This window comes from Oncorhynchus clarkii, chromosome 30 (genome assembly GCF_045791955.1).
Source record: "Oncorhynchus clarkii lewisi isolate Uvic-CL-2024 chromosome 30, UVic_Ocla_1.0, whole genome shotgun sequence".
Lineage (NCBI taxonomy): Eukaryota > Metazoa > Chordata > Actinopteri > Salmoniformes > Salmonidae > Oncorhynchus > Oncorhynchus clarkii.
The window spans coordinates 45,888,682-45,904,480 of NC_092176.1; the positions used below are offsets into that span (position 1 = coordinate 45,888,682).

The following is a 15,799-nucleotide window of genomic DNA, read 5'->3' on the forward strand; positions in this document are numbered from 1 at the left end:
CATTATTTAGACCAGGGCCCTATTCTCTAGCACTATTTAGACCAGGGCCCTATTCCCTGTATAGTGCACTACCTTAGACCAGGGCCCTATTCCCTATATAGTGCATTACTTTAGACCAGGGCCCTATTCTCTAGCATTATTTAGACCAGGGCCCTATTCCCTATATAGTGCACTACCTTAGACCAGGGCCCTATTCCCTATATACTGCACTACTTTAGACCAGGGCCCTATTCTCTAGCACTATTTAGACCAGGGCCCTATTCCCTGTATAGTGCACTACTTTAGACCAGGGCCCTATTCCCTATATAGTGCACTACCTTAGACCAGGGCCCTATTCTCTAGCACTATTTAGACCAGGGCCCTATTCTCTAGCACTATTTAGACCAGGGCCCTATTCTCTAGCACTATTTAGACCAGGGCCCTATTCCCTATATAGTGCACTACCTTAGACCAGGGCCCTATTCTCTAGCACTATTTAGACCAGGGCCCTATTCCCTATATAGTGCACTACTTTAGACCAGAACCCTATTCCCTGTATAGTGCACTACTTTAGACCAGAGCCCTATTCCCTATATACTGCACTACTTTAGACCAGGGCCCTATTCCCTATATAGTGACTGCTTTAGACCTGAGCCCTATTCTCTATATACTGCACTACTTTAGACCAGGGCCCTATTCCCTAGTGCACTACTTTAGACCAGAGCCCTATTCCCTATATAGTGCACTACTTTAGACCAGGTCCCATAGGGTTCTGGTCAAAAGTAGTGCACTGTATAGGAAAGAGGGTATTGTTTAGGACGAAGCTCATGTTAACTGTGATCACATTGACCTACGAACTATGTTTGTGCTGAATGAGCTAACATGAGGTCTAAAGTGCTTAACTGCACATTTAAATTATTGACTGCTTATAATAGTCCTGTTTCACCGTATGTACAAGTGGGTAACCTGTACAGGTGTGAGGTGTGAAATGGAAATGTGATTTTTGCGGAGACTGGGGTCGCTGCCAGGGTCAGCAATTCTTGACGGCAACCCTGGAGAAATTAGGGTTAATTGCCTTGCTCAGGGGTAGAACAACAGATTTTTACCTTGTCAGCTCTGAGATTCGATCCAGCAACTTTGCTGTTCCTGGCCCAAAGCTCCTAACCGGCAGTCTACCTACCACCCCTTCTTAATCTGCGTCTGGGAAACCAGGCCTAAATGGATAACATGGTTTAACATCCAGGCTGATTAATCTTTATTAGAGCTCCGATATTCCACAAATAACGTAAATCTTAATTTGTAACCAACTCTCTCCATATCCCAAAGGACTCCTTTATTGAATGACTTGGCAGTGTCACCTCTAAATTTAAAAATCCATTTCCATGTCCTTCACTATTTTCACCAGTAGAGGGCAGTAACCACTCAACAAACCAAAAAAAAATATATAAGATAAATACGTGAAACGTGTATTTCAACGTCATCAGGAAACATGTTTTGCTCTTCCCTTGGAAACTCTTGTGCGTAGAACATTGTATTGGTGCAGAAGGTGTTTGTGGCCAGCTAGCCAGCCAGCTAGCTACCGATACCATAACGAATAAACACAGGAGTATGCTGCCCATACAAACACTCAAGGTATTTCTAAATATTATGATCACCGTTTATGTTTGTGTATTAGCTAGCAGTGCAACCCCAAAAGACAGGTAACATGAGTAGCCGGATAGCTAACAGGCTAGTGTAGCTAGCTAGCTAACACAGTAACTGGTGTTAGCGGTTTCATTCGATAAACAGAAAGGTCACAGATTGTGAAATCAGACCAGGTTAGTTACTGGTTTTGTAGTCAAATTAGCCAGTTGTACAGAATAGATCCAACACTTGTCAGCACATAGTCCTTTAAGCTAAGCGACAAGTTGCTAAATGTCAAGTCATGGTGGCTAGCATAGTTAGCCAATAACCTTGTGACAACATGTTAACATGCTAAAGTTAGATAGCTAACACTCAGGAAGAAGAAGAAACCAGAAATAAACACCTGCCAGGCAAGTTGTTTTACAAATGTAACGCATGGCTTAGTTAATATGTGTTCAGTAACATAAAATAGTCAACCACACTTACTGACAATTGTTACTAAACTGTCGGGCCTTCATAGCTAGCTAGCAGTTTGGCATGATGGCTAATTAACGCCATTGTTATGTATTGAGACTTAAGTATTTGTTCGGGTGGATCAAAACTGTAATGTATCATGGGTAAATTGTGACTGACTGATCTACAAATAAAAATGACTGGTTATTTTTGATGCAAGGTTGTTTGTAGATCAGTCAGTGGTTATGGTAGACTATAACGCTAAATATCGTTAGGAATTGAAGTGGGTTGTTTAGAGAGGACTTCCTGGAGTAATGGCAGACACACAACTTTTCAGTAAAGTACTCATTGCATCTAAAACTATTTATCTGTCTCCATTCCTGAGTGAGTCTTCATAGCTACCTAGTTGACTAGCAGTTTGGCATGATAGCTAATTAACTCGCTTAAGTTTTGAGGAAGTAGCTAGTTAGCTAACATATATAGAAGTAAGCCAAATGAATGAACTGTCCTTATATGTGATGTCTTTACGAGCTTGTAGCCACGTATGTATTGTCCAGGGCTTCTTTAACACCCTGGGCCAGAGCTAGTGGCCACTACATTCCCCAGGGGTAGTAATGGATGACATCTACCTCTCGTTGTCACATCACAGGCCTAGTAGAAACACCATGGAAGAGTCAGGAGGCAGGCCACGCTACCCCAAGCAGGAAGGCCGGGAGAGGGGCCCGGTAGCAGACGAGGCTGACACCTGGAGGAACCAGGATGCAGGGAGAGGGTACAGCCCCAAGCCGGAGAGGCGTGGCCAGGGGAAGAGGGGAGGCCACGGAGGGCTTCACCACGCCAGCTCCAAGAAGGGAGCGATGGAGCCCCAGAGCAGCTACCCTGCAGGGGGATTCAAAGAGGGCCACAGCCCCTCACAGAGGGAGGACTTCCAGAGAGCCAGGTAGCTACGCTAAGATCAAATAGTTATCATTTCTCATAGGAAAACATGTCACGCTAAGTTGCCATGCTAACACTATTTGCAGGTACCCAGAGAGCCAGCAGGCCGAGGGCCGGGAGGAGAACTGGAGAGAGCGCCCTTCACAACGCTGGAGGAGAACTTCTCAGGGAGAGGACAGGGAGCAGAGGAGAGACAACGTTGACAACACACTTCACTCAGGTAAACCAACACCTCCTGGCGGGTGGGGGTGTCGACGAATGTAGATAATGTAGTTGGGTGGGTAATGTAGCTGGGTAGATAATGTAGCCGGGCGGGTAGATAATGTAGCCGGGCGGGTAGATAATGTAGCCGGGCGGGTAGATAATGTAGCCGGGCGGGTAGATAATGTAGCCGGGAAGATAATGTAGTCGGGTGGGTAGATAATGTAGCCGGGAAGATAATGTAGTCAGGAAGATAGGACAGGGAGCATTATGGCAGGAGAGAGACCGCAGACAACACACCTCACAGCTCAGCCAACCCAAACAAAGTTCTCCTGTCTTATCTTCAGTAGGGGCGCGTTCCACTTCAAAAGGGGAGTTGAGACGCATCACCTCGCATCATAATTAACTACTCAATATTATTTGTAGATCAGCCAGTCACAATTTACCCATGATACATCACGGATGTAATGGTCTCGAACACAGCGGGGGGAGTCGTGAAAGTGTGTGAAGTGCTCTAGGTAACGTAGTTTTTTTTGTCTCCGCGGGGGAAGGAGGACTATGGCTAACATAGTTTGTGTGCTCCCAGGGGGCAGGAATCGTAGAAACCATAACTGGAGGCGGGGTCTAGGTGAGGAGGACCATGGGCCGGTGGTGGATGAGTCGGCTCTGTCAGCCAAAGAGCTGCTGGGACTGAAACAGGCGGAGGACAAGATTGGCAGAGAGAAGATCTTCCGTCTGAAGAAGGTGAGCCATCCATCCGGAGAGGAGGAGCGTTACTCAACTCCCATCAGTGTTTTCCCTAAACGTCTGTGCTAAACAGCCAGTAACAGACTTCTTTTCGGCAGCTACTTTTTCCCTCTTCTTCTTTTAAACATTTCAGTTCAGAAAAGTCTGTATAACCTTTCTCCCGCTAGGTTGTTTTTCAACGCTTGGTTGTTGGTCAACATTAGTTTATGTTTGCTTCAACAGACAGCCGAACCCTGTTACCACACTAACCACCTGCCCTCAAAAGGGCAGCTGAAAATTTGTCTCGCCTAAGTGATTCATATTTGAGAGTACTAGGGCTGTCCCCGACAACAACAACAACAACAACAACAAAAATGATCTGGTTGACCGAGAGTCGATTTGTCGAAATGTTTAAACTTATTTTCCCCGTATAGACACACCCCATGTGTTTGAATCAAATCAACTTTATATGCACTGAGCTTGTCTGATGCTTTAAGCACACAGTTTAATTCAATAATTAAGACAGAAAAATGGCTCAACAAAGAGCCTGATGAAATGGGCACCACAGCACAGCGCGTGTTTATTGTCCGTTCTGAAGCTGCAACATCATTTCAGCCATTTAGTTACTTTCTTGTTTCTGACTGAAAAGTTATTTTTACAGAAATCCCTAATTTGTTTAGGAAAAACATTCCCTATTCCCTCAACCCATGCTCTCTTTACATGAAACATGTAAGCATCCGAGCTAACGAGGTAAAAATATGTCGTTCTGCCCCTGAGCGAGGCAGTTAACCCACTGTTCCCCTGAACAAGGCAGTTAACCCACTGTTCCTAGACCAGTTAACCCACTGTTCCTAGACCAGTTAACCCACTGTTCCTAGACCAGTTAACCCACTGTTCCTCTGAGCGAGGCAGTTAACCCACTGTTCCTCGGGCGCCGAAGACGTGGATGTCGATTAAGGCATAGCAGAGATTAAAAACAACCGAAATCTGGGAAATAGCTTTATCTGATATTTTAGGGCTCATAGTGGGTTATTAAACACTAAAACAGGAAACAGAAGCAGGATCTGCTTCCTTTCTATATATATATATATATATACATGCATGCATGCATGCAAGCAATAACAACAGGAGGTTTGGGCTTGGTTTAGGCGCAACAGAGCTCTTAAAGGGGCAGTGTCGTCTTTAAAGGGCAGTGTCGTCTTTAAAGGGCAGTGACATACTTTGAAATAGAAACAACACGACACGTTTTATTTCTTATTATTGAATAATACTGACAAGCAGGATGTTGGGTCCAATGGGGTAGCCGTCCCTAAAACGTGAAGCCCGGGGAAGTTCCATGGAGAAATCGGCTAAACAAGGGGGTCAGAACCCGGTATAAATCTGTGATGCATCGTAAAACACGCCAAACCAATCAAAGGCCTTGCTTGGGCGGAGCGCCAAAGGCAGATTTAAGAGGGTTAGTGGCGTAGTGGGGCGACAGTGGCGTAGGACTAAACATGCCAACAAAACAACCACTGGTGAATTTTTAAACGTTTGTTGGTTTTCACATCATCTCTGTTATTTAGAGATGAGCTAAGACTGCAGCAAGAGAAGGGGAAATGGTCTGTGATGGTCTGTGCTATCCAATGCTGACCATATCAACATCTTTACCTTTCTGAAGTGATATTTGACTGTGTAGGCTAGCATGACGGGCAGGAAGTAGCTACCAACTATGAGGTTTTGTTTTGAGAATTCCGCTAACCTTGTTAGCTAGCTTTCTATTCACTTCAATTTCTGTCACGATTATAAAAGCCAACAAAAATGTGAACGCAAACGGCATAATAATTCCCTAAAAGGTTAGCTGTGATAGCACAGTCACTAGTATATTCAGTGTCGGTGATGGTTCATTCACACGCCTTGAATTGTTCCTCATTGTTTTGTTTTTACAGCCTGAATTTAAATGTGATTAAATTGAGTTGTGTCACTGGCCTACACACAATACCCCATAATGTCAAAGTGGAATTATGTTTTTAGAAATTGCCTCTGCGGGACAGCCAGGAAACGCTGGCCGGCTTCTCGATGTACTTATTAGAGAGAACAGTGCTTCACTGTCCTCAACATTGTACATTTGTTGTTCTGGCTTCACATTCACACAACTGATTTCAACTAATCAGGGGATTGACTTACTGTGTACTCTATGGCCACTCTGCCACTGACTTTCTCTCTCTCTCTGAGGTCCCACAGTAACCCCAGTTCTCTCTCTCTCTGTCTCTCTCTGTCTCTCTCTGTGTCTCTCTCTGTGTCTCTCTCTGTGTCTCTCTCTGTGTCTCTCTCTGTGTCTCTCTCTGTGTCTCTCTCTGTGTCTCTCTCTGTGTCTCTCTCTGTGTCTCTCTCTGTGTCTCTCTCTCTGTCTCTCTCTCAGAGGTCCCACAGTAACCCCAGTGCTATCTACTCCTGCTCTCTGTGTGAGGTACTGCTGGACTCTGTCTCTGATGCTCACAGACACATCAAAGACAAGTGGCACAAGAGGAGAGCCAAGGTGAGAACAGCTGATACTATTGTTATATTATTCAAAATAATAAGATATAACAATGTTTTATTATGACCTGTGTGCGTAACGTGTGTGTGTTTGCTCTGTGACTGCCCTCTGTAGGAGCGTTGTGAGGAGGAGATGCTGACGGAGATTGCGCCCCCCAGGGCAGAGCAGGTGGCAGCAGTGGGCATGGCCCTGGAGGGCGTGGTCAGAGAGAGGGGGATGAGTGACCAGGATGTAGAGAACAGACAAAAGATCGTCTCCAACATGCAGGAAGTCCTCACAGCCGTCCTGCCTGGTGAGAGAATGGACACTAGACTAGAGGTGTAGACTAGATCAGTGTTTTGGGGACAATAAAAGGCCACTCTAAAATGTGCAGTTTTGTCAGACAACGGAATGTCACAGATGTCTCAAGTTTTGAGGGAGCGTACAACCCACCAGAGTCTTCATTTGACTACAGTTTGGTGTCGTAACTGACAAATGCTCACCTTCGATGACTACTGGCCTCGCTGGAGAAGTGTGCTCGTCACGGATGAATCCTGTTTACAACTGTACCGGGAAGATGGCAGACAGCGTGTGTCGTGTGGTTTGCTTATGTCAACGTTGTGTACAGTATGCCCCATGGTGGCATTGGGGTTGCAAGTGCTGGTTCAGTTTATTAAAAAAAAAAAAATGGTTCCACCATTAGGGGTGCCTGGACAGAGAAGAGCTTGAACTAGGCTGAGTGGGAGCTGCCCTCCCGTAGGGGTGAGAGGGCCAAGAGACGACTGGAGGAGTGCTCGGTTTGGGGTGTAGGGTTTGAAAGTAGGGAAGGGCAGTTCCTCTCGTTGTTCTATAGGTAAGCACCTTTTAAGCAATCTCTTAGCTTTCCTCAAACACAGGAAGTGTGGTGTTATTTGGACTTATGGTTCACGATAAGGTTTTCTAAGGCTTTCCAAAATGTCCAAGATGGAGGAGAATATATCCTGATGGTCCTTGAGACAAATTTGTTCAGCATGAGGAATGACACCTACATACACTGAGTGTACAAAACATTAGGAACACCTGCCTAATATTGAGTTGCCACGCTGTTTAGCCTGAATTCGTCGGGTCATGGACTCTACACGGTGTCAAACGTTCCACAGGGATGCTGACCCATGTTGACTTCAATGCTTCCCACAGTTGTGTCTAGTTGGCTGGATGTCCTTTGGGTGGTGGACCGTTCTTGATACACACAGGAAACTGTTGAGTGTGAAAAACCCATTTTCTCCCCTTCACCTACACTGATAGAAGTGGATTTAACAGGTTACATCAATTAGGGATCATAGATTTCACCTGGGTTCACCTGGTCAGTCTGTCATGGAAAGGGCAGGTGTTCCTAATATTTTGTAGACTCGTACAAAGTTTAAGTCTGTCAAACAAGATGTCCAAAATAAGGGCTTACGTGTTACTGCTGACAACAGCACCCCCTATAGGCCAACTGGTGCCATTCTATAACTTATTCATGGCCTCTAGTTTAAAAGTTATAATCATTTGTTGGGTGATTTCATATTTGTCCTATTTAACACATGTACAAGTGTGTGTTAATATGCATGTGAATAGGATTTGGAACTAGACAAGCGTGCTGAGTGGGAATGATGGGGAGTCCTGGAGAAACTCCACTTTAGCCAGGGAGCAAGTCTCCAGAACATGTAGTTTAGGTGGGTTTTTTTCCTGGAAAGGATAGGCATGTTTACAGTAGAAAGATGAGAATATCATTAAGGATGAATAGGGTTAATGTTTTTGTTTTTTTGTGTGTGTTCTCTATTTGCCCCCCCCCCCCCCCAGAGGTGAAACTCAGGCTCTATGGGTCTTCCTGCACCAAGTTTGGTTTCAAAGATTCTGATGTCAACATTGATATCCAGTTCCCCCCTCATGTGAGTAGCCCTGCTTGCTAATGAGATGCGTGTGAGTAGCCCTGCTTGCTGATGAGATGCGTGCGAGTAGCCCTGCTTGCTGATGAGATGCGTGTGAGTAGCCCTGCTTGCTGATGAGATGCGTGCGAGTAGCCCTGCTTGCTGATGAGATGCGTGCGAGTAGCCCTGCTTGCTGATGAGATGCGTGCGAGTAGCCCTGCTTGCTAATGATATGCGTGCGAATAGCCATGCTTGCTAATGAGATGCGTGTGAGTAGCCCTTCTTGCTAATGAGATGCGTGTGTTCCTCTTCCTAGACTAATAGTGAATGATTTGTTTATTTTCCGTTTTGCTGTGATGGTCGTGTTTTTCCTGAAGCTCTATAATATTGTAATCTATGATTTTATTAAGGTTTTGAAATGGGTCTGTGTTCACAGATATTCCCTTTGTGTAATCTATCATATATATATTCTTTTAAATTATATATATTTTTTCAATGTTCACAGATGCATCAGCCAGACGTTCTGTTGCTGGTACAGAAGAGTCTGTCAGTCAGCCGTGAGTATGACTGACTGTTCCCCCCTCGAGACACGCTACTGTAGAAACCACCATAATAACCAATGAAACTGTTAGCATTAGCATCGTCATTTAGTGGAGTTGATGATGGAGTTGGTGGTGGTTGTTTCCAGATCTATACGGTAACCTGGAGGTAGACTTTCATGCCAGGGTTCCGGTGGTCATCTGTAAAGACAAGGACAGGTCAGTCCTTCATTAATCACATCCATTGTTCTGGATCCTCACCTTCTTTCATATGTGCTGCTATCTGACAGTTGTATTGTTCAGCACTAATCTTCCTGAATATAACCACATCTCCCTTTTGATTGATGTGAAAGTGTGGCTGATGGGGACCTGTAGTTTTTCAGGAAGAACCTGTCTGATGGTTGTTGTTGTTGTTGTCCAAGTGGTCTGGTGTGTAAGGTGAGCGCGGGAAATGACAACGCCTGCCTGACCACCTCCTTCCTGTTTGAGCTGTCCAGTCGGGAGCCTCTCCTGCTGCCACTGGTCCTGGGTTTCAGACACTGGGCCTGGGTGAGTTTATTCATTGGCCCTCATACCTGGTTACTACCACATCACCAGTTAGCCTATCAGTGTTTCCTCTAGATCATGGGGAACTTTGATGGGGGTGGGGGCCACAAAGAATCCTAACTTATCATGAGGGTCAGCAGTGGCCCGTGGGTATGCGTCCCCACACATGCAGTCGAAGCCGGCCCTGAGTTTGTTTGGCCCTAAGTTTTGTTTTCTCGGCTCTTGATAGCGGAGAGAAAAATGCGAATGTGATACATTTTCCCTGCAATTCTGCACATTTTGCCTTGAGGTGTAGAGAAGACTTTGAGTTGATCCGCGGGCCTACAAAAAAGGGGGTCCCGTGCCACCAGTTGCCCATCCCTGCCCTAGCTATTTCTCTAGGTGAGGCGCTGAGGTTCCTCAGACATTTTGGCCTGTAAACACCTCATCACTGAGGGGTGAATTAAGTCACATTTTCACATAATCGGTAAATTAACTTCACATTGGATTTGTGTCCGTTAGGATTCACTCCACATACAGAATTGTCTCACTTTTCAGTGTTTTTGACATTGTGTGCTCCCCCGTCTGTCTCAGATCTGTCACGTGGACCGAGCAGAGGAGGGAGGTCTGCCTTCGTACGTCCTGGCTCTCATGGTCATCTACTTCCTCCAACAGAGGAAACGGCCCGTCCTGCCTGCCTACCTGGGACACGAGGTACACACACAGTCTTGTTTTAACCTTTTAACACGTACCAACACACACACACCCGGGTGTGATCATTCTACACTGGTCCCTGTCGAGCGCGATCAAACCGGTGTCATTAGAACGCGTATTTAGAACGTCCTGTTTCGAATGATGCAACAATCAGCGAATGACGCAACAATCAGCGAATGACGCAACAATCAGCGAATGACGCAACAATCAGCGAATGACGCAACAATCAGCGAATGACGCAACAATCAGCGAATGACGCAACAATCAGCGAATGACGCAACAATCAGCGAATGACGCAACAATCAGCGAATGACGCAACAATCAGCGAATGACGCAACAATCAGCGAATGACGCAACAATCAGCGAATGACGCAACAATCAGCGAATGACGCAACAATCAGCGAATGACGCAACAATCAGCGAATGACGCAACAATCAGCGAATGACGCAACACAGTTCTTTTTTTATTTATTTTTTTCAGAAATATTTTTGCACAAACACAGTCCTTACAAAGTTATGTCCAGAATGTGAGCTGTTTTATTTTTGGGTGCGACGTTCTGACATTCACAGAAGTAGCTACAGCGTAACACAATCATCCAAACCGGAAAAATGTAGGTTACATTTGTCCCAGCGCTAACTGAGGAAAGGTTGACGTAAAGCAAGCTGTCATATTTTATAACTCTCGGCTGACAGAAACGACACTATGAATTAGCTAATAGCAATTACTATTTATAATTAATCACATGACAGGTGAGCTCACCATTGATCTAAATAATTGAGTAAAACACTTAGCAGAAGTCGAAAGTCATCCGAAGATGGCTAGTTTGTGTGTGCCGCCATGCTTGTTTTCTTTCCGCATCAACCAAAGATAATAAAGAGGAGACAAGATGAGTTTGGTCTGTTTTATAGTATGCATGTTGAAAGGGGGTGTGTCGTCTACGATCATCCACTTCCCTTCATTCACTTCCAGAAGTTTACACCGAAAGATGAGTGAACTATTCCTTCACCTCATTAAACCATCTATGGTCTTGACAGATTACGTGACACCCAGAATGCATTGCATAATGTCAACAAACATGGCGCCACACACAGCTGGCAAATAGCTTAGCTCATTATAATCAGTACAACCTTCAAAAAAGTATTTTACACACATCATAGGTGTCCATTACAATCTACTCAATAATCGTAATGCATTATTTGTCACCAGTAATTGAAAACGTGAATAAAACTGTATATACATTATGGTGCATACATACTGAAAGGTGCCTACAGCGGAAACGACAACACGATATACAGAAAATAGGGAACTTACTTTGATAGGAACGCACACTTGTCCAAAGTTATTATCAGTAAGGAAAACAAGACGAAGCCGAGCGCCGGCAAGAACTGCCCAAATATTTTTTTACTTGGATCTGCGCGGTGGGCTCTCCTCCACGAGAGAAGTTTATCCAGCTCAGTAAAACATAAATTGTCCGCAACGCTGACATTGACTACTTCTATGTGAATTAATGAGGCGGAACACTCCTCAACTCAAACTGTTAGAATCATTAGATATTGACGAGTTTAAACAGTCTATAGATAATTATCAGACAGCGGATGGCAACTGTCCTGATCCGTAACAACCACATTTTAGAACAGTGACTGCATTCTGACATCACGTGCATAAAACAACTCACGACCGTTAGATATTTAACTCACGCTGGGGGCGACCGTTAGATATTTAACTCACGCTGGGGGTGACCGTTAGATATATTTAACTCACGCTGGGGGTGACCGTTAGATATATTTAACTCACGCTGGGGGTGACCGTTAGATATTTAACTCACACTGGGGCGACCGTTAGATATTTAACTCACGCTGGGGGTGACCGTTAGATATTTAACTCACGCTGGGGGTGACCGTTAGATATTTAACTCACGCTGGGGGCGACCGTTAGATATTTAACTCACGCTGGGGCGACCGTTAGATATTTAACTCACGCTGGGGCGACCGTTAGATGTTTAACTCACGCTGGGGCGACCGTTAGATATTTAACTCACACTGGGAGGACCGTTAGAGATATTTAACTCACGCTGGGGCGACCGTTAGAGATATTTAACTCACGCTGGGGCGACCGTTAGATATTTAACTCACGCTGGGGCGACCGTTAGAGATATTTAACTCACGCTGGGGCGACCGTTAGATATTTAACTCACGCTGGGGCGACCGTTAGAGATATTTAACTCACGCTGGGGGCGACTGTTAGAGATATTTAACTCACGCTGGGGCGACCGTTGGAGATATTTAACTCACGCTGGGGCGACCGTTAGATATTTAACTCACGCTGGGGGCGACCATTAGATATTTAACTCACGCTGGGGCGACCGTTAGATATTTAACTCACGCTGGGGCGACCGTTAGATATTTAACTCACGCTGGGGCGACCGTTAGAGATGTTTTACTCACGCTGGGGCGACCGTTAGATATTTAACTCACGCTGGGGCGACCGTTAGATATTTAACTCACGTTGGGTCGACCGTTAGAGATGTTTTACTCACGCTGGGGCGACCGTTAGATATTTAACTCACGCTGGGGCGACCATTCGAGATATTTAACTCACGCTGGGGCGACCGTTAGATATTTAACTCACGCTGGGGCGACCGTTAGAGATATTTAACTCACGCTGGGGCGACCGTTAGATATTTAACTCACGCTGGGGCGACCGTTAGAGATATTTAACTCACGCTGGGGCGACCGTTAGATATTTAACTCACGCTGGGGCGACCGTTAGAGATATTTAACTCACGCTGGGGCGACCGTTAGAGATATTTAACTCACGCTGGGGCGACCGTTAGAGATATTTAACTCACACTGGGGCGACCGTTAGATATTTAACTCACGCTGGGGCGATCGTTAGATATTTAACTCACGCTGGGGCGACCTTTAGAGATATTTAACTCACGCTGGGGCGACCGTTTAGAGATATTTAACTCACGCTGGGGCGACCGTTAAGAGATATTTAACTCACACTGGGGCGACCGTTAGATATTTAACTCACACTTGGGCGACCGTTAGATATTTAACTCACGCTGGGGCGACCGTTAGATATTTAACTCACGCTGGGGCGACCGTTAGAGATGTTTTACTCACGCTGGGGCGACCGTTAGATATTTAACTCACGCTGGGGCGACCGTTAGATATTTAACTCACGCTGGGGCGACCATTCGAGATATTTAACTCACGCTGGGGCGACCGTTAGATATTTAACTCGCGCTGGGGCGACCGTTAGAGATATTTAACTTGCGCTGGGACGACCGTTTGTCCCAGCGGGGGGAGGCTAAACGTAAACCAATTCACATTGTCAACGCAATTCTAATTGAGTTTCACCCATCTCCTTAAGGGAGACTCCTAAATTGATAACAGTTTGTTTTAGGCGATTTTTACAGCTAGCTGGCTACTTCACATGCTGATATGGACTTATTTTGTGTAGCTATGTTTTCTAGCCAGCCCAGGGAGATGGAGAACATTGCATTGTGGGTTTTATAGTAGATTTGAACTGCATCAGATTTCCAAAAATGATTTTTCACGTTTCTACCAACCCTGTTTATAACTACGAAATAAAACATTTGTTCATCAAAGAAATATTGTTTTCACATATTAGTGTTTTAACACTGTTAATAATAGGAATTAGAGGCCTCTCGGGTGGCCGATGGTGCGACACACAATTGGCCTAGCGTCGTCCGGTTTAGGGAGGGTTTGGCCGGTAGGGATATCCTTGTCTCATCGCGCACCAGCGACTCCTGTGACGGGCCGGGTGCAGTGCACGCTAACCAGGTCGCCAGGTGCACGGTGTAGCCTCCGACACATTGGTGCGGCTGGCTTCCGGGTGGGATGCGCACTGTGTTAAGAAGCAGTGCGGCTGGTTGGGTTGTGTATCGGAGGACGCATGACTTTCAACCTTCGTCTCTCCTGAGCCCGTATGGGAGTTGTAGCGATGAGACAGGATAGTAGCTACTAAAACAATTGGATACCACGAAATTGGGGAGAAAAAGGGGTAAAATTTAAAAATAAATTAGGAAGTAGTGGTTTGGGGTGGATTATCCTTTTTAACCAACGAGCTCGATGGTAGATTGATAGATTCTCGTTCAGCAGTGGCGGCATACTATCTCTGTCCGTCACCGTTGTGATTTACTGGGAAGCATAAATGTTCCCGAACGGGTGATTTTTAAACTACGATGGAGAGTCCTCCTTGTCTATCCACCCTACCCTCTCTCCGTCGTACAGAACTAGCACCCAGCTGAACCTCACATTAGGACAGTCTATCCACCCTACCCGCTCTCCGTCGTACAGAACTAGTACCCAGCTGTACCTCACATTAGGACAGTCTATCCACCCTACCCTCTCTCTGTCGTACAGAACTAGTACCCAGCTGCACCTCACATTAGGACAGTCTATCCACCCTACCCTCTCTCCGTCGTACAGAACTAGTACCCAGCTGTACCTCACATTAGGACAGTCTATCCACCCTACCCTCTCTCCGTCGTACAGAACTAGTACCCAGCTGTACCTCACATTAGGACAGTCTATCCACCCTACCCTCTCTCCGTCGTACAGAACTAGTACCCAGCTGCACCTCACATTAGGACAGTCTATCCACCCTACCCTCTCTCCGTCGTACAGAACTAGTACCCAGCTGTACCTCACATTAGGACAGTCTATCCACCCTACCCTCTCTCCGTCGTACAGAACTAGTACCCAGCTGTACCTCACATTAGGACAGTCTATCCACCCTACCCTCTCTCCGTCGTACAGAACTAGTACCCAGCTGCGCCTCACATTAGGACATTTTTTCAAAATGCGCCAATTAACATCAGAATTTTGATCGCAACGTACACATTGGCTCTAGTTGTAACGGAATAGCCAGACATTTTTGGGCTGCTCAGATTTACTCGAGGCGTACAATGTATTTTAGGCATAGTCTATTAGGTCTGGTGTTTTCATTTAGTAAATTGTTGTTTTAACGTTCTCATTCCGGACCGAACCGAGGTCCTCGTACCGCACGGTTCTGTACAAATATGTGTAAAGTTTACAACCCTTGTCTAGTAATGTTCTGTATTGTGTTTTATGTTTTGTGTCGACCCCAGGAAGAGTAGCTGCTGCTTTCGCAACAGCTAATGAGGATCCTAATAAAATACCTAACACACACACAGCAGAGGAAACAACCCACCCTGCTGAGTTCTCCATCAGCAGGCTGTACTACATCTAACCATAACACCTCTCCCCCTTATTCTCAGATAAAGGAGTTCTCCATCAGCAGGCTACATGACTTCAGTCTGACCTACATGGAGGATGGCTGTGTCCACTGGGGTTACTACCCCGTCTCTAAGGACTCCTCCTCACCCCCAGAAACTATCTTCAGGGAGGGCAAGGTAACTACACCCTGTGGGGGGGGGTGGTGGTGGAACTACACCCTGTGGGGGGGGGGGGGGGTAACTACACCCTGTGGGGGGGTAACTACACCCTGTGGGGGGGGTAACTACACCCTGTGGGGGGGGGGGGGGGGGGGTGGTGGTGTGTGTGTAACTACACCCTGTGGGGGGGGGGGGGGGTAACTACACCCTGTTTGGGGGGGGACTACACCCTGTGGGGGGGGGGTAACTACACCCTGTTTGGGGGGTAACTACACCCTGTGGGGGGGGGGGGGGGGGGTCAGCCTGGTGCTCACATATAGACCTTGT

General features: G+C 46.1%; 1 protein-coding gene across 3 annotated transcripts in view; it reads left to right on the forward strand.

The window, feature by feature from the left end:
* The first annotated feature begins 1,436 nt into the window (after nucleotides 1–1,436).
* The window catches only part of LOC139389646 (terminal uridylyl transferase 7), a 54,052-nt gene continuing 39,689 nt past the window's right edge, over nucleotides 1,437–15,799 (forward strand). For all 3 annotated transcript variants that reach the window (XM_071136511.1, XM_071136510.1, XM_071136512.1), the window contains exons 1-12: nucleotides 1,437–1,611; nucleotides 2,705–2,995; nucleotides 3,078–3,211; nucleotides 3,779–3,936; nucleotides 6,320–6,436; nucleotides 6,551–6,728; nucleotides 8,237–8,325; nucleotides 8,810–8,861; nucleotides 8,993–9,062; nucleotides 9,266–9,392; nucleotides 9,963–10,082; nucleotides 15,356–15,490. In XM_071136511.1, coding sequence (XP_070992612.1) covers nucleotides 2,721–2,995; nucleotides 3,078–3,211; nucleotides 3,779–3,936; nucleotides 6,320–6,436; nucleotides 6,551–6,728; nucleotides 8,237–8,325; nucleotides 8,810–8,861; nucleotides 8,993–9,062; nucleotides 9,266–9,392; nucleotides 9,963–10,082; nucleotides 15,356–15,490 — 1,455 coding nt within the window. In that variant the 5' untranslated portion in view covers nucleotides 1,437–1,611; nucleotides 2,705–2,720. The remainder of the gene's footprint in view (nucleotides 1,612–2,704; nucleotides 2,996–3,077; nucleotides 3,212–3,778; nucleotides 3,937–6,319; nucleotides 6,437–6,550; nucleotides 6,729–8,236; nucleotides 8,326–8,809; nucleotides 8,862–8,992; nucleotides 9,063–9,265; nucleotides 9,393–9,962; nucleotides 10,083–15,355; nucleotides 15,491–15,799) is intronic.